At 35.4% G+C, this 25481-nt stretch overlaps 2 protein-coding genes across 2 annotated transcripts; both read left to right on the top strand.

Annotated features, from left to right (window-relative positions):
- Positions 1-2901: 2901 nt before the first annotated feature.
- Positions 2902-12818, top strand: HELRODRAFT_165732 (hypothetical protein; the record flags this gene model as incomplete). Its single annotated transcript, XM_009032248.1, has 19 exons — positions 2902-3001; positions 3246-3454; positions 3577-3674; positions 3825-4254; positions 4356-4500; positions 4874-4975; positions 5958-6177; positions 6852-7050; positions 7228-7413; positions 7530-7664; positions 8027-8140; positions 8518-8593; positions 9067-9330; positions 9572-10122; positions 10214-10318; positions 10757-11137; positions 11462-11601; positions 11825-11990; positions 12150-12818. 19 exons carry the CDS (start codon positions 2902-2904, stop codon positions 12816-12818), a joined length of 4290 nt encoding a protein of 1429 aa, XP_009030496.1.
- On the top strand, positions 12614-24552 carry HELRODRAFT_189765 (hypothetical protein). The gene is made up of 28 exons (XM_009032247.1): positions 12614-12814; positions 13170-13480; positions 13728-14481; positions 14561-14714; positions 14856-14891; positions 15031-15255; positions 15659-15718; positions 15965-16306; positions 16524-16559; positions 16777-16936; positions 17089-17417; positions 17887-18017; positions 18267-18384; positions 18583-18641; positions 19467-19590; positions 19738-19749; positions 20006-20158; positions 20304-20711; positions 21166-21384; positions 21500-21635; positions 21790-21947; positions 22140-22214; positions 22284-22463; positions 22596-22839; positions 23294-23404; positions 23543-23761; positions 23864-24054; positions 24362-24552. The coding sequence occupies exons 1-28, from the start codon at positions 12636-12638 to the stop codon at positions 24386-24388; spliced, it is 5151 nt and encodes a 1716-aa protein (XP_009030495.1). The 5' UTR covers positions 12614-12635; the 3' UTR covers positions 24389-24552.
- The last annotated feature ends 929 nt before the right edge of the window (positions 24553-25481 follow it).

The raw sequence follows: 25481 nt of genomic DNA, 5'->3' as shown, positions 1-25481 counted from the left end.
ACCAACCAACCAACCAATCAACCAACCAACCAATCAACCAACCAACCAACCAACCAATCAACCAACCAACCAACCAACCAACCAATCAACCAACCAACCAACCAACCAATCAACCAACCAACCAACCAACCAACCAATCAACTAATCAACCAATCAACCAACCAATCAACCAACCAACCAGCCGATGTTATCATCGTTTCAAAAGTTATTACAGAGGATTTTGGCTGGCCGATTTAATTTGGACAATAACACGCGAACCAATAGGTGTGTGTTCAAGCATTTACTGTACACGTACACACGCACATACGCACACACGCACACATTCACACGTACACATATGTAAAATATCAACAATAACCAAATTCAAGCAGATAAATATTTATGTATTGTGACACTCATACGCAGGTATGGCTTTGTACAGTACAACTAAATTAATGAATAGGTATACGAGCAAACATCACACACACACTCACACACACACAAACAAACAAATACACACACACACACACATGCAAGTTCGTATGTGTTTTTGTACATGGACACAAAACCTAATACTTAGAGTAACAATTACTTTTGCTCAAGTTATAAGACGCAATATAAGCAATAATGCATGTTTATTGCAGAGTTACGACTGGCTATTAATGCTTGCTTGCTTGCTTGCTAGCACTGCAGTTTCCTACATCGCCGCCGGTTCTGTTGTATCAGTTTTGCTGCTTTTAATGCTGCTACTGTGACCACTACTACTGCTGTTACTGCTGCTGCTACTACTATTGTTACTATGGCTACAGCGAAAATAACATCAACAAATATTCTCAATACTGCTACTACTACTACTACTACTACTTCTACTACTACTACTACTACTACTACTACTACTACTACTACTACTACTGCTGCTGCTGCTGCAAATACTACAGCTACTATTACTGCTGCTTCTACAACAACAACAACAACTACTACTACTACTACTGTCTGTTGTTGCTGCTCTGCTACACGGTAAAGGTAAAAACAACAACTGCAAACAACAATAAAAACAACGACCAATATTTTTACTATACTTTTACTGTTGCTATAGTACAATACTCAAAATCTGCGTACGAGCGTCACAATACATAAATACTTATCTGCTTGAATTTGGTTATTGTTGATATTATACGATATGTTTGCGTGTGTGTGTACGTGTGTGCGTGTACAGCACAAGTTACCTTCACAAATATACCAATTACTTAAAATACATACCTACAACATATTATGCAAAACAAATACTACAACATGCCATACAATACAAAAACATACCATGCGGTACATACAACAAGCGTCCAGTGGTGAATTGAAGCTGACAGATACTCGGAGCAGCAAGGCCTCTCGGTGCTCTCTACTATCAGGATTTTCCAAACCAATAAATGTTTGTGTCTACCGTAATGTTTGTATCCCATGTTTGTATCCCATGTTTTTATTCCGTACCATGTAAGAACAGTTAACAGTAGGAATGACATATCTTTTATGCAAAACTACTTGAATAAATTTACCAAACAATCTGTAATGACCTACCAAAGTACTTTTCGTGATATTGCTCCCCTAAAGTTGTCAATGACATCCTCGAAGTATTCGAACCATGCCATCGTGTAATAGCAGCGCAAGACATGGCACTTCTACAGACTGACCTAACTCGGTTTTTATACCTCATTGGCGCTCCGGGGCTTGGGACGCCACTACAACCCACAAGTATTCTCTAGGTATATGGGAAAGACATATAATAATAATTATGCGCTATAACATGACAAGTACTTTTTATTATTTACATAAAATGGTTGCCAGTACAATATTTACAAAGAATTGGATTATGCTATTTTCAATAAATTATTTCTTTTAAAAAATTAAATTTGCGTACATATTGTGAGTTGGAATTTAATATGCGTTATTTTTATTTTTTGCAAACCGTACGCGCGTTGATAAAAATTTTTTTCCTGTCTGGCCGACTATTTCTATTTATTAGTGTTGTGTTTTGCTTTAGAGGTGCGTGAAGTTAGCCAAGGATTTCAAGTTAAGCGTTAAATAATAATACTCAAATAACTCACAAAGTAATAATGTAGTAAAGCCTGTGAGTAAACCCTGAAATTATTACAGGCCCTAGAACTAGCTAGATGGTTAGAAATTTTTTTACAAAAAACCCCATGGTTATTATTAAATTATTTATTATTGGCATTAAATTTGAAAAATTGTTTTAACAAAGACTGAGTTTTAGTGTTTTTTAATTTTTAGCATATAAGATGTGTACTTGTTGTTAATAAACCTTGAAAATTTCACAGGTCCTAGACTAGATTATTACTTTGTTTTGTTAGTTATTTCAGTTTTTTTATTTAATTTAATTTAATAATAATACTAATTGTATTGAAATCCTTGGCTTTGAAATTTTTGGCTAACTTAACGCACCTTCTCTGTTTGATTATTTGTTAGGTGTTCCTTTCCGGCAGTAGTTGTTTTCTGTTTTGTTTCTATGACTTATATTTTTTTTTCATTTTTTTAATAGAAGTTAGTCGACTAACTATTACTTGTTAGTCATTTATGATTTTATATAATAATTTATATTTATTTTATATAAATAATTGATGTCAATATGATTTTTGAGGTAAGGTTTTTAGGTCAGGACTTTAGGTTGTGTAGTTGAGTTAATTAAGTTGAGATATGAATGTGATGTCATGCTTGGCTCTGGATAGTGATGGTCGTTAGTTTTAGAAAGTCCATAATATAAAATAAAAAGATAAGTAGCTCTCTTTCCATGATTTAACTTTAAAAAAATTTTCAAATTTACTTTCATACATTCATTTTTATGATTACTAATTGTTATGAGATAAAAACATTATTTGTTTTTAGAGAAAAATATAGATAAACCGAAACAGAATGGACAAACAAAATCTTAATTCACAGTCAGAGCCAACTACTTCGTTATCCTTACCTCTGATTTCGGTTTCCAAAATGACTACTTCAATTCCCAGAATAAGTTTGTAATTTGTACGGCGAATTTCATTTAATAAATCATTCAACTTTTTCATTGAGTAAAATTGTTATTAGGAACCTTTTCAAAAGTTGTTCTATATATTTTATGCACATATTTGTTTCATTTCTGTCTTGCTGTGTGATAGTCTCCCTACTTGTATGTAACTATGTATGTTCATAGGTGGGCATTTGGCTGAATGGGCTTTGTGCATTTTAAATTATACACTGCAATTTAAAAATATTGATAGATATTCCTCCGCCAGCCTCAATCACCTTGTCTTCAACTCCACAAGCTCTCCTCACAGCTTCTCCATCATTGTTAACATCTTCACTGGCTGCATCTTCATCGTCATCATCATCATTCACAGTTCATTATCCAAAGTTGATTACTTCATCTACTGACACAAACTTCCAAGGTGGAAAGATTGTGCATCATCTTGGACATGGAACAACTTTGGTGAGAATTACTATTGCTTGTGTAATTGCTGTTGATATAATTATTGCAAAATTTCTCTCAAAATATGTTAATTTTTGTTCAATGGTTCATGCCTGGGGTAACTCATAAAATTGATAATTAAGATGTCAAAAGGGAAGTTGAGAGACATGCAGCCTGTGAAGATAGAAGTTAACCTGACTGCTGACATCAAGCAGGAGAGACGAGACGATGTGCTGCCAGGGTTGGTCTTTTAAATTTTCATTTTTAAATACATATTTTTAGTTTTTATTGAAGTTAATTGGTATTTGTTTTGTTATTTGATTAATTATTTAATCTTTATTTGGTCAAAATTTAACTGTTAGTTTTATTAAGGATTTAAATAAATTTATAGACCGTCATCGAGAGGTGATGAATCTAGCAGCACATATCAGCAACCGCTGAAGAAGATGAAGATTGAGTTGAAAGAGTCAGGTGTGTGGGAAGCCAAAATGAACTCAAATGATATCATCCTGCCCATCGCCATTTCAACAAACAACAACAACAACATTAACAACAACGATGATGACGACGACAACGACGATGGGGAAGGCGAAGGTCCAATCGATTACAAGTCGCGATGGATAGCTCTCATCGAAGATCAGATGCAGGAAGCCGTCAAGTATTTCAAGTTTTACATCTCCGAGTTGTTCTTTCTTGAGGGGGGGAATGATTTCATCGATTATTTCATCTGGGTGAAAAAACACAACCCGTCTTACTACGAGTTCCTCAGTCGGATGGCCATCGAGCATAATGTTGACATTGAACTGGTTCAAAGTGATGAGGTAACTCACACAAATGCTGATACATTAAATAAATATATGATCAGATACATGATATTGCTTGTAAATGTATATTATTTTATGATTTATTCATCAACGTACAGACAAAAGGAGTAGCAACAAGCAGTGGAGTTATGCCCACCATCACCCCTGTTGCCATCTCCAAGACTTTGCCTCCAGCTATCACTGAACTGCTGAAGCAACAACAAAACAACAACAACGTTAACAACAACAACAATACAAGTGCAGGTCTGCATCCATTAGACAAAATTACCTGTTTTATTTATAGTGTTATGTGTTGTTGATAAATGTCTGATTGATTTATGCAGAGAATCATTATTTGATTAATTTTTAGAATTGTGGATTGACGTTTAATTGATTGTTATCAAATGTTCAGTTGATTATGGATTGCAGAGCTCAGAATGGTTGGTTTATAAGCACAATTTATGTTTTGTTGACTTAAAAACAGCAAACATGAAAAGTACACATGCATTTTATTAGACGCTGTTAAAAGTAGAGTATTGTCAAATTGAAAGTTTTTCAAATTCGATTATGTCAGTTAAATCTTCTATTTTTCCTCTTATTTAAACCTTACCTGGAACATCACTAATCTGCCTAATAGACGGTCAGACTAAAAGGCACATAAGTGGTTTTCATAGTGTTGTCTATGGCCCTCTCTACTTAACCAATAAATGCACAAGTTTCTCTGGACCTCTCGTCCCAGGTAAATTTGTGCAACGAGCGACTTGAAAACACAAATGACATATAAATGTATTTGTTATGTGTATAGTTTTTATAGCACTAACCTGATATGTTTTTTGCACTTCGATGGTAATAATAATAATTTTTTTTTTTCAAATCTAATATAATCAAAACATGGTTTAATCTAAATTATTAACAATTTCATTTAAATGAAGTGTTCAATATTTGAGGAGTTGCAATCATTTTTATGTTTTATACTCCAAAAAAAAACAAATTACATTAAATTACATCATTAGCCGTGTAAGTTATTAGCATTTAGCAGATGCAAGTGTTGAAGCCCACACACATTCATCTTACAACAAGATTCGTTAATTATATAAAGATACATTTAAAAAAACAATAATAACTACAACAAGCTTGATTGATAATTTTTTTTTTTACTATGATTGTTTTTGATGAATTTGGGTGTTTTTCTGTTTGATTGGCTTGATTATTTCAGCACTAAGATCAATATCTAGTAATTCTACCATTTGATTTTATTGACCTGTTTTCTAAATTTTTCTTCTATTTATATTTTTTTTCTTTTCAAATTGGATTAATTGTTGTGATTTTTGCATGCATGCATGTCTGTCTTTCAGTTGTTCAGTCATTCACTTGAAATTTTTTATATATCATTTGATTAACGAAAATCGAAGAATTGTTATATTTTATAGATTGGTTGTTTTTGTAATTTTGTTCAATGGTTTAATTTATACATCTCTATAGTTTCATTTTTATCATCATTCAAATTCATTTTTCAGATTATTTTATAAATATTTTTTAAATTTCATTTTCTGTCATTTTTCATTGTTATTATTTTTATTCTCATTCACAATTTAGTGATTGGTAATATTTTCCCAAGTAAATATTAGTTTTTTCATTCAGAAACCAATTTCATTACCTATGTTAATATTCATATCGCAGCATTGTCATTAACATAATTTACTAATGTATTCATAATTAAGGTGGCATGCCACTGAGCACGACAGCAGCAACCACAACAATCGGCTCACCTTCCTCATTCACATCTCTCTTCAACTTTGATAATTCTGTCATCAATGGCGACAAGATCGTTACTACCTCAACTACATCGACGCTCATGTCGGCAGCTGTTAAAATAAAACCCGCCTCTGTAACTAATGCTAAGCAGGTGGCTATGATGGAGTCGCCATCATCATTTGTTGGGTCAGTTGTTGTTTGTTGTTTGAATAATTAGGTTTGTATGTATTTGGAGTGTTGTTGTGTGGATAGTTGTCGCTTTGTATGTTGTATTTGTATTGGTTATACAAAATACAAGGTACATTGTGATTGAGTGTCGTTCACGAGCTGCACATTATAGTTTTGTGGTATGTAGAATGATTATTTGGTTGTTTAGGTTGTTTCATGCTGAACGGTGTTGTTGACTTGTATGTGAATTGTCTGTTCAATGGAAATTGTGGTTGTTTGTTGTTGCATGTGAAGTAATGTTGTGAAGTGCTGTGCTGTGATGTGCTGGGATGTGAATGAAGAATAATATTGTGGAGGAAGTTAGTTTATAACAAATACATTTCGTTATAAAATATTGATTTGCTTGATTTTTGTGGCTATTATTTTTGGTTGTGTATATTGTTGTAACGTCCTACCTCGTGAAACTGGGTCTCTGGACGCTAAACGAAGATTGATTGATTGATAGTAATGACTATCTTCCAATAATAACTCTTTCTCACTTCACACAGGTCTTCTTCCAGCCAACCACATCCTTCTCCTCCTTCTCTCTTCTCTTCTATTCTTCGAGATTTCCCAATTTCTCTTTCAAAAACAATAACAACAACATCCAGTTTTGTCTCAACAATAAGCAGCACAACAACAATCAACCACAGCAATATCAACAGCAACAGCAGTTACCATGACAACCAACCTAAGATCAACGCATTAGCAGTTACAAGTTATGCTCAAACCAAACTTAAAGACGTTAAAGTCGCCTCTACAATAGCTACAGCTGCAGCGGTATCATCACCCCTGCTTGCAGCTACAACAAATGCCACATCAGAGGCAGCTATTGTAGAACTGGCAAAACAGGTGTGTGTATCTGTTTGTTTTTAAATTGTTTTGCTCTAATTAAGAATTAACTCATTTAGTTGGAATAGTGAATGGTTTGCTTATTTAGTATCTTTTATGTAGCACTGGCAAACCTTCTTACCATACAATCTTCTTGAGATGAGTCACTAACCAATCATGCAAAACTTTGAACCACAGGAAGCCAAGGTGATGTACCGCATAGCAGAACTGCGTCGTCAGGGTCTGTGGTCACTGAGGAGACTGCCCAAGGTTATGGAGACTCAGAGGTCAAAGTCCCACTGGGACATGCTGCTCAGTGAGATGCAGTGGATGGCTGTGGATTTTGCACAGGAAAGAAGGTGGAAGTTGGCATCATCTGCCATGGTAAGTTTCAGAGTTGATTGATAAAGTCTATAAAGGATATCGTTCACGATACTGATGTTTTGTTGGGTTATGTTGTTATGTATCTGTAAACCTATTTCATAAATCTTCAAATTTAGCTTTCTACAAATGTAGTGAAGAACAACGGAATGAAGAGGAGAATGGAGCAGAAAGTGCAAGAAGAGACTAGAAAAAGAAAGCTAGCCAGAAGAGTTGGATCTATTGTGAATGATTTTTGGAAGGATAATTTGGAGGTTTTGTGAATGATGGTGATGATGGTGGTTATAAGTATCAATATTATGGCGATAGAAATGAAAAGTTAGCTTTGAGACATGATTGACCTCTACTTCAGTACTCAATACAAATCTAAATTGTCAACCCACTGTTCCATTTTTGTATTAGTGAATTTCATTGCTTACGGATGATGCATTACCTTAGTTGAAACCTGCTCGTAGCTTACTTTCTTATGTTATACGTTTATTATTTTTATTATCTATAAATTATTAACAGCATTTAATAATGATAGTTCTTATCAATATAACTGTTATCATTGATTTTTAATAGTTTTTTCATCTTCAATGTATGTAATAGCACTGACCTTTCATGATTGACACAGACTTATCTGTATAGGACCCACAAATGCGTTGATGAGACTAGTGATCAGCTACTGGAATACATCTTCAACGAGGCAGCCAGACCGACTCACAAGAATCTCGTCTCCAACATCGACGTAATTATAGAAACTGATTTTGATTTTTTTGGTATTTCGATTTCTTTTTTTTGTTATTGGTCTTTTGCTGGTTGAAAAGTAATTTTCCAATACTAACATGACGATCATACAATACAATACAAAACAAAACAATGCAATAAAATGCAATGTAATGCAATACAATACAAAACAATGCAATACAATCATCAGTTAATGTCATATTAATCCACCATGACTTCTCTTTTATCATCCCAATCAACATCATTCCTCTCTCAGAACTGGTCATCTTGAGTTTTTGACTTTACTCATCATCATTATCATGTATCCAACACGTTCATCATTATAATGATCACAAAATTCATCATTATCATCACCACCGTCATCATAATCATGACCAGCCTAACATGGCGGCGGCATTCTCTGATTCAGAAGATTCGAATTTTGAACTGGAGTTGAATGACCTGCTGACACAAGGTTCACTGAGTATTGCATATATTTGTATATAAATATATATATTGTCCTGGTTATGACATTAAACTGACCCTCACTGCCTTGTGAATGATGTTGGATCATCAAAGGCTAGGCCCACCGCTTATAACTGTGGTTTCGTAAGGAAGGGCGTCCTGCGTAAAAATTAGCCAAATAAATTACTTATGATGACAGAAGGCGAGTGACAGATGTGAATGGCGTCGAGGGGTATTTCGGTTTCATCATAGGTAGCCAAACTGCAACCCCCGATCTCGGGGAAAATGTCGTCTAAACGTGTGTTGTTTGTTTGTTTGTATAAATATATATATATATATATATATACTTATTATACTTATATATTTATATTATATATATATATGTATATATATATATATATATATATATATATATGTATATATATATATCCTCACTCATGCATAATTTATGTGTTTAAATATGTGTAACGCCTTGCCTGTTAGCAAAGAAACCTATAGAAGAAGTGATAGATGAGAATTATAACGGCTACCAGTTGAACGATGCAACTTTTCCTTCCTTCATGCACGGCGATGATGATTACGATCGTCAGATCGATGGTGATGATTATGATTCTCACGTTGTTGGTAATGATGACGATGATTACGACTACTATCCTGAGGATTTTGATTCCAACTATCTTCCTGGGGATGAGTCTGACGACGCTGAAGATGACAGCAGTTTACCTGCTGGGGAGGAAGTTGATAGCGGTTACTGGAGATACTTTTTTCCATTATATTTATTGGAGATTCATGCTGATGATTTCAATTATCACCCTTGTAGTTTTTTCACTAAGTAATGATAATCTTTAGTTGATTTCTGTTTATGTTATTTTATGTATTATTAATATTATTAATGTTATTAGTATTATTAACGTTATTAATGTTGTTAATGCTGATTACTTTATTACTATTTATTATAATGCAAATCTTTATACTATCTCGTGTGCAGCTGTGTCAATTAAAGAAGAAAAGATTGCATTTGAGACGATTGAAGATTTCATCTCTTCTTGTCATTCTTTCACTTCATCATTTTCATCGACATCAACATCGCCTAAATCATCACAGCCCCAACAACTACTCACACCACCTTCCTTATTTTCGTCATCACTCGTCACACTGAATCCGCCCCAAAGCAAAAAGTTGCATGAAATATTCGAACGCTGGTTGTCGTGGATTCCACACCTGGAAATGCAATCCAGATGTCATCAGCGTGGAAACACTCGTTTAGATGATGTGGAATGCATAACACCTGTAGTACATCACCTGGCCCAGCTGGCTTTCAACAATTGTGATTGGGGTTGTCATCTGGTTATCGTTCAGGAGCGCAAACATCTCTATACATGGAAGAATTTATTCTGGAAGTTGTTTCCAGGATTGGATGTGGCTGTGGTTATTGGTGGAGAGGAACGTAGCGGTAAGGAGGAATATGATGATAAGGAAGCTGAAGTTATGGTTGATGATAATACGAGGAATGCCAGAAGAACTAAAAAAATTTTTAAGGTTGGTTGGACGTTCTCTTTGTTTCGTTCCAATACAGAGTAGTTTTTCTTGTTAACTTTTTAATTCATAACTGGTTTATATTTCTTGTTAGAAATTATCAAAGTCTGTCAATGTCTGCCTGGCAACTGCTGCCACTGTGATGAATAACTTGGAAACTGTTCAGTCCATTCAGTGGAGAACTCTAGTACTTTACAAGGTCTCCATATGCGTTACATTGCATCATCATGACTTTTGGTTGCATCATCCTGTTGTCGTCATCATGTTGTCGTCATCATGTTATATATCGTCATTGTTGTCATCAGTGTTTTATATTATCACTGTTTAATTTTGTAAAGTTCGTTGTTGTATTTGCACCGTAATTGTTATCACGGCTGTTATATATCATACTATGTTATGATCATCATCTTGGATTTTATCATCATTGTTTGATTTATTTATTGATGATGATGATGTTTGAACGACAACAATAATAATATATGGATAGTATTATTAGTAATATTAATATTAATAACTAATAGTATTGGCTGAGCAAAGCTAATAGTTCGATGAGGATGAACATTGATGAGGATGGAGACGGTGATGACGAAGATGATGATGTTGTTGTAGATAATGATAACGATATTTTATTTTCCAGATTGCTGATTCACATTCGTATGCATCTCTGGCCCCTCTTAACTGCCGACATCTTATCGTTCATTTCGATCCAGTTTCATTATCGTCGCTGCTTACCTCCTCGGACATCATCGTTACATCGTTACCATCGCTGCTGTCATCACTGACGTCATCATCGTCGTCGTCGTCGTCTTCAGTTCTGGCATCATTGTCACTGGATATGAAACGGTTTCTTATTTCGCTCGCTAAACTCTGCCTGCCTTCCAATCTAAAGGCAGCACTGCAGGGAATCAGAGGTGCTGATGGAAAAAGTGGGAAGGATGACGCTGCAAGTGGTGAGGATGTTAGTGATGACGACGATGAAGAGAGCAATGATCAGCTGAATCTTATAACTGCTGCTAAGGTATGGGTGATTAAGTTTCTATTTTATTAACCGTTTTTTTTATAATTTGTTCATTTTTTTCTCTTAACTAATTCATGTTCATGTCCATAAATTAGTTAATCAATTGTATTTTAACACCAACTGTTTGGTGAATGGTACAATGGTGTAATGGTAAAGTGCCTGGCACTGTTGTTGTAGTGACTGGATTTGATTGCATGGAGATCCCAGGTTATCACATGCAATGTGTGTGTGTGTGTGATGCGTTGTTTGCTGTTGCAATAACTGTTCCAAGTAACAATTATATATTCAGTAAATAAGTTAGTTGGTGGTTTTAATGTTCACCAGGTATTGTTACCATTGATGGGAGAGCAGCAGATCACTGAAGGTCATGTCACTGAAGGTCATGATGCTGAAGGTCACTCGTCTGTCACACTCTATGATGTGTCCACGTGTTTGTCTAGCAAGCAAATTCGGAAGATACAAAAGTTATTGCATATTTCTTTGCTGTTCTATTCTTTTAACTTTATCTTGTAAGAAAAATCATCTATAATGTTACTTCCATGTTTAAGTATGGTTATATAGTAATTATTTTTTACGTGTAGTTTCTTGATTTAATGAAATTGTTTCTTATGTATCAATACTAAATTACTCATTTATAATTTGTCGATGCCAATTAATTAATTCTTCGTTTGGTCAATTTTTCTAAAGACTTGAAGATGGCAAGAGGTCAAGTTTGAGTTACCTGTACGAGCTGCAGAGCATCTGTGCTCACCTGGATGACGATTGTGTTGACGACGGTTGTGTCCTCATCAAGGATTCCTTGACTCTACCTCATTTTAAGAGTTTACAGTGTAAATTACCTCAGAGAGGCGGGGTTAGTTGAGTTTTAGTTCAAAATGTTGGTTAATTGAATTCATATTAAATTTTTTTTTACTTAAATATTGTTCGTTATAATTTTATTTTAAATATTTCTGCAATGGAGTTAAAAATGCTTTTATTATTTTCATTTCATATGAATCATTTTTGCCCTTAGGTGCAGACAGGCGCTCTTCAGAGATTGCTTAATATAACCTCCAGAGAGTATCCAGACAAACGACCGACGATGAAAATGAGCTGTTCAGTTGAGGAGCTGAGTGAAACTGGTGAGAAGAGCAAGAGTTGCAAGAGCAGCATTAGCAAGGAAGATGACTTTGTTGTTCATGATCACCACAGTGCATTTATTAATAGTAATAACAGCAACAATGGCTTTGTCGGTAGTAACGTAAGTGGAGTTAGTACAAGTTGTACTGCGTATTCTGATGACCGCCTAGTACCGATATATGGTGCAGAACTCACAAAATGTGTTCTAGATGTTTCTCCCAAAACTATAGGCAGGTCATTAAGAGACATGTGTCAAGCTGTTTCGATGATATTAAATGGCAAAGATAAACTTAATGCTAAGGATAGTATGGGTAATGTTAAAGATAACAACAAGGAGGAAATTTTGAAGTGTTGCAGTATTGTAGAGAACACATTGGCTATGCTGAAAAGTTATGAAAAGTCTAAAATATCACCTAAATATTCACTCATTAATAATCTCGATGGTGCCGCTGCTGCTGATGATGATGATGAGGAGCGAGAGGAAGATGATGGTCAATCTGGAGTCATGACTGAACTGACCAGCGTTGGTCTCAATATTGTGCACGATATACTTCAGAGGTGATGATATTTGTTACTGTTAATTTAAGCTACTTTTAATTTATTGTTGGTTATCTATTGTTGTGATCTGCGAATGCTGGTATTCATTTATTTTATTTATTCAATTATTTATAATTATTTATTCATTTATTTTATTTATTTATTTCAAAATATAACAAACCAGTACAAATGTGTGTGTGTGTGTGTTACACGTACATTTATAAGCAGTAAAATATCCTACTCCAACTCTGACCCCTCAAAAAAATCTGACTCTAGCATTCTGTTTATAAATAAGCAGATTGCAATGATTTTGTCTGATTTCAAATTTGTAGAAATATGCGTAAAAAATTTTGTATACATTTACACTTTTAAATAGATTCCTGACGAACATGAAGAATGTTGTTCTACTGATAGACACAGACTCGTCTAAGAGTTCAGAATGCTTATCTGTCTCTTATAAGCCCATTGAAACCAAGAAAAAAGTTATAACCATTGGTGATGATGATGATGAAAAAAAAGCAGATGATAATATCAACAACTCTGATGGCGCCAACGAAGATGCAAATGACGACGATGTGAAAGCCATGGCTGTGTTGATTGATGCGATGAGTCGTGGCTTGTCATGTAATGGACTCCATTTCCAAAGGAGGAATCATGTTGATAAGAATCTCATTGGTAGTAACCAAGGTCGGGTGCTATGCTACCTTTTCCTTAATGCTATTTACAAATTCGTTTGTCAGACTGTAGTATGTTTCGTAATTTTTGTTATAATTAATTTTGTTTTGTAAAATTTATTTCCACTTTTGATGCAGTCATCATTATTTAGTTTTGAAGAAAAGGTTGGGGCTAAACAGCTTCTTGCCCATAAACGTTGCCTACATTGTGTCATGTATTACATCTTTCATTATATTATATATCATATATACATTTTCAGGCAAGTCTTCAGCTATAGCATGTCTCCTCAAAGATAGATCATTTACTGTTGCTAAGAATAGATCATTGTTTTTAAGTCAACACCCTCAAGTTCTGCACAGTTTAAAAAGTATTCTCTGCAAGTTTGGCTTGCCATACATTGAGCTTGAGCCAGGAATTGGTTGGAGGAGGCTGAAGAGGAAAATAAAAATGTTCAACGCTAATCATGCATTCAAATGCTTACTCGTGCACTCACCCTTATCATCACCATCGTCGTTCTCATCGTCATCATCCGTGTCGTCATCAGCTGCATCGTCGTCATCGCCCTCCTCATTATCATCTTGGAAGATGATGTTTGATGTGTTAGGGGCGGATTGCTTGCCAGAATGTGAAAATGTGATCATGTTGGACGATGATGATAAGCTAGTCTATCCTGACGATGATGATAACAGCAATGGTAGCAACAACAACAGCCACATTTATAAGAACAAAAACAATAATAATCAGGACAGTAATAACAGGCGTCAATACAATGGAGATTATGATGATGAAATAAAGATATCCAGCTATGATTCCGGTCTGCCTCAATCCCTCGACCATGATCAACAACAGCCCCGTCACCAACAACAGCATCAGCAGTCTGCACACAAGGCTAGTGATGATGAAATGGAAATTGAAATCACGTCGAAAGAGGATGAGGTTAAAAGTGGAAAAACCCCGCTGTGGTTAGATCTAGTGCGAGGCTTGTCTAAAAATAGAAACGTCAACGTCATAAGGTAGGTTAATTAATATTCATGAACTATTTGTTATTTTTTTACATTAAGTAATTTTTTTTTCAAATTCTCCCTATTTCAGAATCTTCAACAATGTAAAGTTGAATAAATATGATGGGGCAATGAAAGAGTGTGATGTCGAGAATGACCGTGACGATGTCGAAGACGACGATGTACCATTAGTCTTGGATGTTAAAAGTAGACGCTACTACAAATACTCAGCCGATGATTATCGAGTAAGTTAGCTTCTCAACTTGATAACATTATTGTTGGCGTGTTGTTTATTTAATTATTTATTGCAGCATATAGCTTATTATTTATTGCAGTTGATATTATGGTAATTTTGGTTAATAACTTTTCTTGCAACATCAAATTAGCTTGTCCCTGTCGAAAATGATTCTGGCGTTAAGAAGGTGAGATTTTCTGGCTAATGGTTTTTTTAGTTTTCATGTTTTTTTCTGGCTGTTTTTTTTAGATCCAATTATGTTTGTTGTTTTTCCTGATATTTATTATTTTGTATGAAAAGTATGGATTAAAATAATCACGCAACAGATGAATGTTCTCCAGTTGGCCAATGTCAGTAACCGCAGTAACATTAAAGATAACAGTGAAAATGATGAGGCTACTGGTAACTATAACAATGCTGGCGTTGTTAAGCTGTCAAAATTTTGTTCATGTCAAAATGAGTTTGATGTATCCAGTGCCATTTTTAGGAACGATGATGGTGAGGAGGATTGGATGGGAGAAGCCGGAAGTTGTCTGCCGAAGTCTCGAAAAGTATTTTCATTTCCGATCATTATTGTTCTTTATAAATTTATCAATTATTTCCTTCAAGCCATCAAGACATTTACGTTTTTTCAAACTTACCTTAGCTCTTGTAGTATTTTATATTTTTTGCTGATGAAATAATTTATTCAAGTCGGTAACAAATCTAAGTCAGAAAATATACCTGAAGGTGAAAAACTTTGATCATTAGATCAAGGATTATTGAACATTATTTGTATTAATTTATAAAAGAATTTTAGTAACCAGTTTTAACCTGCAAGTTGTAGGTTATAATGAATATAATGCCAGTTACATTACATTAGTGATAACGCTAGACTCACAAATGCAAGCATATGGAAACTGTTGCAGTATTTAAAAAAATCACATTCTCAACAAGCACCAACCAACACAACAGGTTAATGATTACGCGCAATCGATACTGCACAGACAGTTGCGTTCATCACTGATGAAAATTGTGAGTTTTGTTGTGTGTGTGTGTGTGCGTTTGTTTGTTTGTGTGTGTGTGTGTGTGTGTGTGTGTGTGTCTGTTTGTGTGTGTGTGTGTCTGTTTGTGTATGTGCGGATGTGGGGTACTTAATGGTACCTACTTATTTCAGCAGTTAATTTAAATTTACTTGATGCCACAGTTGCTTATCTTTTTCGTGTTCACTTTTTCAAGGGTATTCTTAGTTTATTTATTTTCACAAATCTTGATATTCAGTCTGACATTGGAGTCATCGGTAGGAAGCGGAAGAGATCATCGTCATCGTCTTCCTCACCACAACAGCTAACATCATCATCGACAATGGCAGCGTCAACCACAGCAGTCAAGAGAGAACTTTTAAAAGTTTTTAAGAGGGATACAGATGAGAGGGTTGAAAATGACAACTATTCTGTGCATGGAATGAGGACGATCGCTAACGTTGGTGGTGGAGATGGTGATGTAGGTGAGAGACGAGTTAGAGATATGCAGGCTGATGATGAGGAAGAGGAGGAGTTTGATAGCCTCATACTAGATTTGGACACTCTTCTGACTTATGATGTGGACTTTGAAAACCCACAGGTAATTGAATTCTATGTCACACTATCTCTCATTAATTTTTCTTGCACAGGGCATTATCCCATTTTTGGAGAACTTCTAATTATATTTATCTCTTTGTCCCTGATTACTCTTTGTTTCATTTATCATACTGCTTTTAGGACTCTCAACAAGTTTGCTAACTCATTAATTTTTATAGCAAAACCTTGATTGATTTTTATATTCAATTATTCAATTTCAGACGTTCTTATCCGATCTAACGTGTGAAAGCATGCCGGTAAAACTTTCATTTTAGTTCAAAAACTTTTTAAAATTTCTGATTATTTATTTGTTAATCTGAAAATGACAGTGTAGCAATCCTTCACAGCAGCAACAACAGCAGCTACAAACCATAACACCACCACAACAACCACAAAAAACAAACCATACCACCACCACCACAACATTAGCAACAACAAACTACACGACCACCTCCACAACAACCACAAAAACAGATCTGGGCCCCTCCAACTCCGCCACAAGATGATGACTACTACGTTGATAATTCTCTCCTCTACTTGTACGAGTCCACCCCGATGTCCGAGACTCAACTGCCTCCTGTCTATGCCAAGAAGGTCAACAAACACGTCAAGATGGACACCAGCTTCTGTGCAGGTGGTTGATCATTCTTGTTTGTTTCATTTATTAAATATTACTTCCGCTTCTATAACGAAACATTTAATAAACTTTTTGAATAATTTAAATTAACTAGAATTTTAATTATTTTTTTTTATTTCTCACTTTTTATTCACTCATCACTGAAACAGTCAAAACGAACAAAATCTCATCGACATCCTCTTCACGTTGTGATGCACGAACAATTCCGACCGCCTCCATCTCCCGGCCAAAGTCCCTGTTTGAGAGGCCAGCCTCTTCCACTATGACCTCGGTGACCAACCTCACAGGACTAAGCGCTCTACAGATGGGTTTCAACTTCGACAGAGATGGCAGGCTAGTGAATAAACTGGGCTACCCTTTAGGTCGACCATACACGAGGTCTCCACCCATTTCTTTGCCAATGGCTAGATTGCCTGGATCTGATGGTCAAAACAGCGAACCTGATTGGTTGATTAATGAAGATTGGGCTTTATTACAGGTTACTTTAATGGTAGGAGGGATGATGGCAGACTATGTGAATATGTATGTTTATGTTCATCTGTTACAACTATGCTAGATAATTTGATAATTTTGCTTACTAGAACCATACTCTGGCGACTTTTTTATATTTGCTGCGTTAGTTTCAACAACATCTTCTTTCTTCCGATTCTTCCTACATTGCACTAGATGCATCCTCTATCTCCTTGCTTTTTACTCTGCAATGTCAGATGTCACTCTCATATCTTCAATCTATCTATCCTCAATCTTTTCCCTTAATTGGATTTCTGTGCAAAATGAAAAAGTTGCTTAAGACAATAAAATTACTAATTCTACTACTACTGCTGCTGCTGCTATTACTACTGCTGCTGCTACTGCTACCACTAACCATTACTACTGCTGCTGCTGTTACTGCTGCCGCTACTACTAATAATAATAATGTTAATAATAATAAAAACACATGGCTGCAGGCTTATCAGATGCACCTGGATAACACAGGCGCCGGTGGAACCTCTACAACTCTCATTCAACCCATCCAGTGCAGACAGCCCAACTGGGAGATGGTTGCCGAAGTTGTTAACCTCTTTAGCCAAGTGTACAGGTACATTTTTGTACTTTTATCTATAAAAATATGGTGATGGTTATGGTGGTCATGGTTATAATGATAATGGTTTGGTGATGATGGTTGTAATATTTGCCTTATATCTGCGGAATATTATATATATATATGTATTTATATATATGTTTGCGTGTGTTTGTGTCTGTGGTGTGTGTGTGCTATTCAGTAGATTAGCCAATCTATCCAGTGAACAGTATAGATAGATATTTTCAAACTAATTCTTCACTCCAGGTCTCCGAGGCAATGTAGATTGAGGTACGAAATGATCGTCCTGCCCAGAGAAGAAGGTAGGATTCCGATGGAGAACAACCAGAAGAAGATGAAGAAAGCAAACAAGGGACTTTATAAGGTGCCCAAATCTACTCACTACTCACTCCACAAATTTATTTATTTTCATCAATGTTATTTAATTTTACAATATAAGGCAATACAATTTTATTTGACTTCAAAACAAAAATTTATTTCCTTATATATGTTATGTTTTTATCCTCTTATAAATTTTTAAATTTATAAGAGGATAAAATTTTTTTTTCTATAAATTTATTAGCAGACAAAAAATAGCAGGGCCATGAAAACCGTGCAACTTTACAGTCAGGACAATAACAAGTGCGGGATTTTTTTCTCTGAAGATTACTACCATCGTTGTTTCATATTAAATGATGTTGCTATGTTATATTTTTTATATAATTATGGTATTATTAGTTTAGTGGCAATGAGTATCTTCACTGGTTGATTATATGTTAGTTTTACATGAGTTTTCGTAAGTTTCGTTTATTAGGTCAGGGTACTCCAACTGCAGTTAAGACCATCTTCTTGAAAATTTCCTCTGAGTTTAATTCGCCCAGAATTAGCTGAGTTGAATCTGGGCTTATGGTGTTCTGTATGTATGACTTGTTGCTTTGGGTTCTCTGGGTTCTTATTAATCTGTTCTTATATCTAGCGTCATTCAGAATCATTATTTCTTCTTGCTCTATACCTCGTGGCACTAAGAAGGTACACTGCACGCACGTGTTTTTGTCCAATCTCCATTGTCATGTCCACTATCTAAACCTGTACAATGTAGCATTTCCATAACATTGGGGTTGGAATAATAAAAATTTTAATACATAATGGTAACTGTAAAAATATATTGAGAATGATTAATAATCATAATTTTGAGGCATTTAAATATACGGTAATGGCGTAGCATAATTTCGAATCGCAGTGTTCGCTAATCAATTAATTTTAATGGATCAAAAATGTCTCAACTGTTGGTTTAGCATTAATCCTTACTGCTAGATTTGTGCTGTTGGATTTGTATTGTCGCAAATGGGATCACTTTGAAATAGCGCCTATCTTGTCAGTTATGAAAAACGCGCAGATGATATTAGCATTAGTTGGTGCATTCATACATTTCTCGAACCACATAATTGGCACCAACCTAACATACAGGTCTTTGTCGAGTCAGCTGATCTCGAGGTTCGAATCCATGAAGGCGCTGAACATCAAACGAGCTGCAGCTGCCAGAGCCAATCATCTCAAAAATCAGGCTATCATTATCAAGAGTGCCAAACAGGTTCGCCCATTCATCTCGTCGTTGGTGCTGTTATTACTCTACTTTTTATTGCTTTTTATTTCATTATTATAACAACGATCCTCACTACCTAAATTCTTTTGTCATTTTTCTCTCCATATAACAACCCAACATTCGACCATTGTGAAGAATTCCAGGCAGGTTTGTCTATTCATCTTCTTTTTGTACTACTTTTTATTGCTTTTTATTTCGTTATTATAACAATGATCATCACTATCTAAATTCTTTTGTCATTTTGCAACATGTAACCACCTAACATTCGGCTAATTTTTCAACTAACAACTGACCAATCATTCCACAACCAACTGACCAACCATTCCGCAACCAACCGACCGACCAACCATTCAACTAACAAAAACCGACCAACCATTCAACAACCGACCAACCACAACCACAGCAAGCGATGGTGATGGGCGAACATAACATAAATTACGAACAACCGATGACTCCACTACAACTCGCCAGTCAGAGAGTTGAACGAATGGCTAAGGACCAGTTGAAAGAAAAGAAGCCATTTGAGAAGATTCCCTCTGCAATTGCAATATCATTGGTCACAATATTTTTACTCCATCTCTCATCTCGTTATTGTTTATTGTTGGATTAATTACAACATCATTACAATATTACAACATTAATAACATTTTTATGAGTTGTTTATTTGAATTGTTTCTTTAGCTATTTTTTCTCTTTTACAGGCGCAGCAGCAGCATCAACAACAACAGCAACAGAGTTTGCAACAACAACTCCAACAACAGCAGACTTTGCAACAGCAGCAGCAACAACAGCAGCAGCAACAACAACAAACATATGACGTCAATGGAGCTACTTCATTGCCCGGCAACACCTTGACGTTGGCAGGCATGTCGATGGTTGTACCGAACAATCAACTTCGAATGGTTGCTGGCCAGTCTAACAGTCCGGTTATAATCCAGCAGTCTAATATAATCAATCAGCAACAACAGCAGCAGCAACAGGTTATATTGCAAGCTGGTGTTGGGCAACCTCAGTTGTTGATGGCGACTGTTAGTACTGCAGCTAGTTTCGATCCTAGGCAGCAGCAGCAACAGCTGTCTATTGTGGCTGGTTCCAATACGTTAATTGGGGTAAGTCTGTTTGTTGTATTCTTGTTAAAAATTAGAAAGGTTGAAGGTGATTTTTCCTATGCGTTACTAAAAAGCATTGCATGTATCTCATATGATGAGCAGGGACCTTTCTTTGCAAAGCAGAACCAAGCGTCTTTAACATTATATCATTAGGCTGCTCAAGTTATTTGAATTTTAATGCAAACTCACTCAGTAGCCAATGTAATTGCTTTTGGAGAATATTATAAGAAGTAACAAGCAGCTTATTTAATATTTGTTGCTTGTCACCTGTTGTTTTTTCTGCCAGGCTGTTGGTTATATATTAAAATGCATTTTATTTGACTATAGAATTTTGATTAAAATTTATATTCAATTGTTATACAAATGATTTATAGTTGTAACAATTGCTTATTACTAAATAATAATAATAATATTAATAATAATAATTCAAGTAATGACAATACTTTTATTTTAGCAAAAAACAAACAGGACAAAAACATATAACAAAAAGCACACAACGTTGATGCAGAAAGTGCCACTGGTCAGTAATGTGGTCGGCACTTCCAATGCAGTGCCTTCGGTTCGCAGTCTGTCCAACCTCGGCATTGTTGTCAACCAGTCACTTGCTGGTCAGCAACAGCCAACATTTGTGGCTGTTACAAAGGCTGCCGTCGTCAGTACGGTTGGTCTGTTGGTCAGTCAGTTATTTTAATTTCATTCTCGTTTTAAAGTTTGTGAATAATTATTTATTTATTAATTAAAGTTTAGTGAATAATTATGAATTAGTCAATATGTCACCGACTATCCAGCCTACTTCTCTGAGTCCTGCAACGTTCAAGGCCATCAGGAGTTTGAATCCGGTCGTCCACCAGTTGACCAACACGCTAACCATCAATCAGAACAAAACCGCTTCCAATCAGCCCGGCACCATTGCTTTCCCTGCTGGTAAGGAAATTGTTGTTGTTGTTGTTTTTATTATTGTTGATGTTTTTGTTGTAGTTGTTGCGTTTTTGCAGTCATTTTTATTTTCCAATATTACTATATCTGTTTTATGAATCTTTACCTAATAACTTATCCTGGTCATTTGTGTACATTGCAGGTATAATACAGCAACAGAATATTGGCAACGTCAACAACACTAACAACAACAACAACAACGCTAACAATAACAGAATGCCATTGAGAGGTGCAGGACAGCTGCAGTTGAGCCAGAGACTTGCTCAACAGAAGACAGCCTCATTGCAACAAAATCAACAGGTTGATATTGCTGTTGATGAATGGAAGGAAGGATAGGTGGATGAATTCATGATAAACGAATGAATAGGCTATCGATTTGATAAATAAATTGATTGATTAGACGACGTTTAATTAGTTGATCTACAATTTATTCTCATTTATTTATACCAAACAGCAATAAAACAGTTACCACTTACAATTAACACAACACAGGCCAACCTAGCCTCAAGTCTGGTCAATGCTAACTTTCCCAAGCTGGCCTCCATTGGTCAAACAATTCCCGTTAAGGTATTCCAGAGTTTGTTTTTTTTTTGTCTAATATTTCTTATTGAAATTTTCATTTGAATTGATTTTCAGAATACACAGCTTGTATTGAAGAGGCCTCAGCAGGTGCAGACAGCAGCGCAACAAACGCAGCAGCAGCAGCAACAAATGCAACAGCAGCAGCAACTCAACAGATTTGCAATAGCAGCTTCGGGAGTCGGTGCCACGGCAACACTGCAATTGCAACAACTTCAGCTACAACCAAAATCTAATGTAAGATCGCCATATATTTAATGTTTTTTTTTGTTCTGTTCAGAGTGTGTTTTTTATTGGATTCTATTACTATTCTTCCCACAACTTTTCTTTCAATCCTTTTACTTGCTTTCACCATTAATCTACAAACAGCTACTGGAGGCCATTCAAATTCAACAACAACAACAGCATCAACAGCAGCAGCACCAACAAACAAACCAACAGAACAACAACCTGCAGCAACAGCAGCAACTTCCTCAGATCTTTGCCACAAACATCATCAAAGCCATATCAACTAATGGAGCGTCATCGTCATCACCTGCCATCATAACGAACGTCAACAACCAAACTCCTGCTGCTGCTGCTGCTTCATTTGCATCAAAAAATCTACTGGCTGGTCTGTTTACATTTGTCATTGTATTTTTGAATTAGTTTGTATTTGTGTTTCTCTCTTTATTGATTTCAAATTCTTTTTGGCATTTTCCTTTACAGCCTGAAATATTTCTCAAGGATGTGCACATTTAACTAAGTTATAACCAAGTTGGATATGTTTTCCATCACAATAAGCTTACTCATAGTTCGTTCAAGAAATATTGCAGTAGTTGGTTGGTTGGTTGGTCGGTTGGTTCAGTGGATTGAAACCATCTGCTATCCAGTTAATGCCATTAAGACCCAAATTTACCAAGTTCTTTAGCAATTAAATAAACTGTCTTTGCTGAATAATGTTAACAAACGACGAATAATTACTCCGTTATTAACCAGAAATACGTATAGAAACGTTTGAGCATTTATGGATGAACTTTTGTCATTATGATCAGCATGAAGATAATTACGACTTTTGCAACATTCAGGCAAGGTAGTATCGGCAGCAACCACACTGAGGCATCCACAGGGTACAAAACGACCGACGATAACTGCAGTAAACATGCAAGGCCAGCCAAGTCGGACCCTTGGTGTCGTTGGTCGGTTAAGTTGGATTATCATATTTATTATTCATTCAAGTTAATAATCTTCAAATTATCATCATTATAATTTGCTTGTACTAGAATTGCCTAATTAATTTGAATTAAAATAGCTAAACGAAATCGCCAATCACACAGGCCTACAACAAGTTGGCAAAGCAGCTAACTCAACAGCAGTGTACCAGCAGCAAGTGCAGCAACCAAGGTTGCTCATTCAGCAGCAAGGTCAGCAACTGTCAGGAGCTGTCAAGCAAGCTTTACCCGCTGTCCAACTACAACAGGGAGCTACAATACTGGCCATGACTCACCGGGGACCTGCTGTCAATATCGGAGCCCTGGCTAATCCCATTGCTTCTGGTTTGTTCTTTTTTAAAATTGTTAAAGTACATATTATGATTTAATAATGTCTGATAATTTAATATTATGATTTAATAATATTCATTATATTGCCAACTTTAGGCAACATAACAATTCCTCTGGCTCCGCCATCACTCTCTCAAATAATGGGCTCTTCTATAACAGGGGCTACAGGGCAAGTCAGAGTCTCCAAGCAGATGTTGAGTCCGAATAAAATTCCGCCATCAATAGTTCAGCATATCACTGTTCGTACCCCACCGACTGCCGTACAGATTTCACAACAACAGCATCAGGTTCTGCAGCAACAACTAAAATCTAACGGACAGCAGCAGCAACAACAACAACAGCCACAACAACAGTGATGACGTTGTATATACATAACAACAATTTAGTATATACTTATTATTATATATATATATATATATATATATATACATATGTGTGTATATATATACCTCCTCAGTAGATAATATATAAATGTATGTGAAATGAATAACACAGACTGAACCATGTAGGCACGCAGTGATAGAACTTTTATCAGTGGCGTGTATTTTTTTTAAACAATAACTTTTTTACCGATAAATAACGTCGTATCTTCAGTTGCGTTCGCTAGTGGCTAGCCTGTAAGTAAAGTTAAGTAAGCTGGTGTGCTTTTGATGGAGTTATCAGCAAAGTTGGGTTTATTTTTTTAATATTTTGTTGTATTTTTTAAACCTATTGAGTGAATGAACTCGATCGAAAATGCATACACTATCTGATTGGATAATATAATAAAATAGTTGTGTTATTTGAGAGTCATTGCAAGATTTCGGGGTGTTATATCGTTAAAAATGTATTTTTGTTCGTCGTTTTAGAATATTTTTCGAGCGTGGATCGCGTTAACGTTTCACTGTATTTAATTCATGGACACAACAATAGTAACAAAACTATTGTTTAACAAGAGTACAGGCGTAGTCGTGGTGGCCGAGTGGTTATGGCGTTTGACTCGAAATCAAATGGGATCTTCCCGCACAGGTTCGAATCCTGTTCACGACGTCTGATTTTTACTTTTTATGAATAATATTATATTTGTTCTTTAAGTACTACAACTAATTTTAACTATGCTTTTAATTGATTAGTTTTTTTTTAATTTTGCGTTGTAATGAAAAACAACTTCGAGAAACAAAAAAAATTAATTTAATTTCAACCGAAACTTTCGTTTTAAACTTTAAAAAGACCGTTGATATTAAATTAATAATATTCGCTGTAAAATATAATGTACTTCACATTATCTGAAAGAAAGTACAATAAGTCAATCATATTTTCTGCAGCAGTCCCTTATCAGTGGTTAGTAGAACTTTCTCGCCTGTAACGAGCAATGTGATTCGGTAATCTTAAACTGCATATGTCTTCATCATATATGTATAAAATAAAATTATTATTATTGTTATTATTATTGTTGTTGTTATTGTTATTGTTGTACTTTTGTGAGATGGCTTCAAAAATTTGAATTATGAATTATGTCATGATGTTTCTTGGTGCGCAATATTAGGAGCAACTAAACAGACTCATCAGCGGATGGTAGCTAAGACTCCAAATCATTGATAAGATATATCTATTTATCTGTATCTATTTGGTTATAGCAGAAGATATATCTATTTATCTGTATCTACTTAATCAACTTTAATAACCACCTATAGATAATAATTGTGTTGTTGTGTTATTACGAATATTTTTATAT

The sequence above is a fragment of the Helobdella robusta genome (genome assembly GCF_000326865.2).
Source record: "Helobdella robusta unplaced genomic scaffold HELROscaffold_8, whole genome shotgun sequence".
NCBI lineage: Eukaryota > Metazoa > Annelida > Clitellata > Rhynchobdellida > Glossiphoniidae > Helobdella > Helobdella robusta.
Note: the sequence above shows the minus strand (reverse complement) of the source record. Positions and strands in the feature narration are given on the sequence as shown.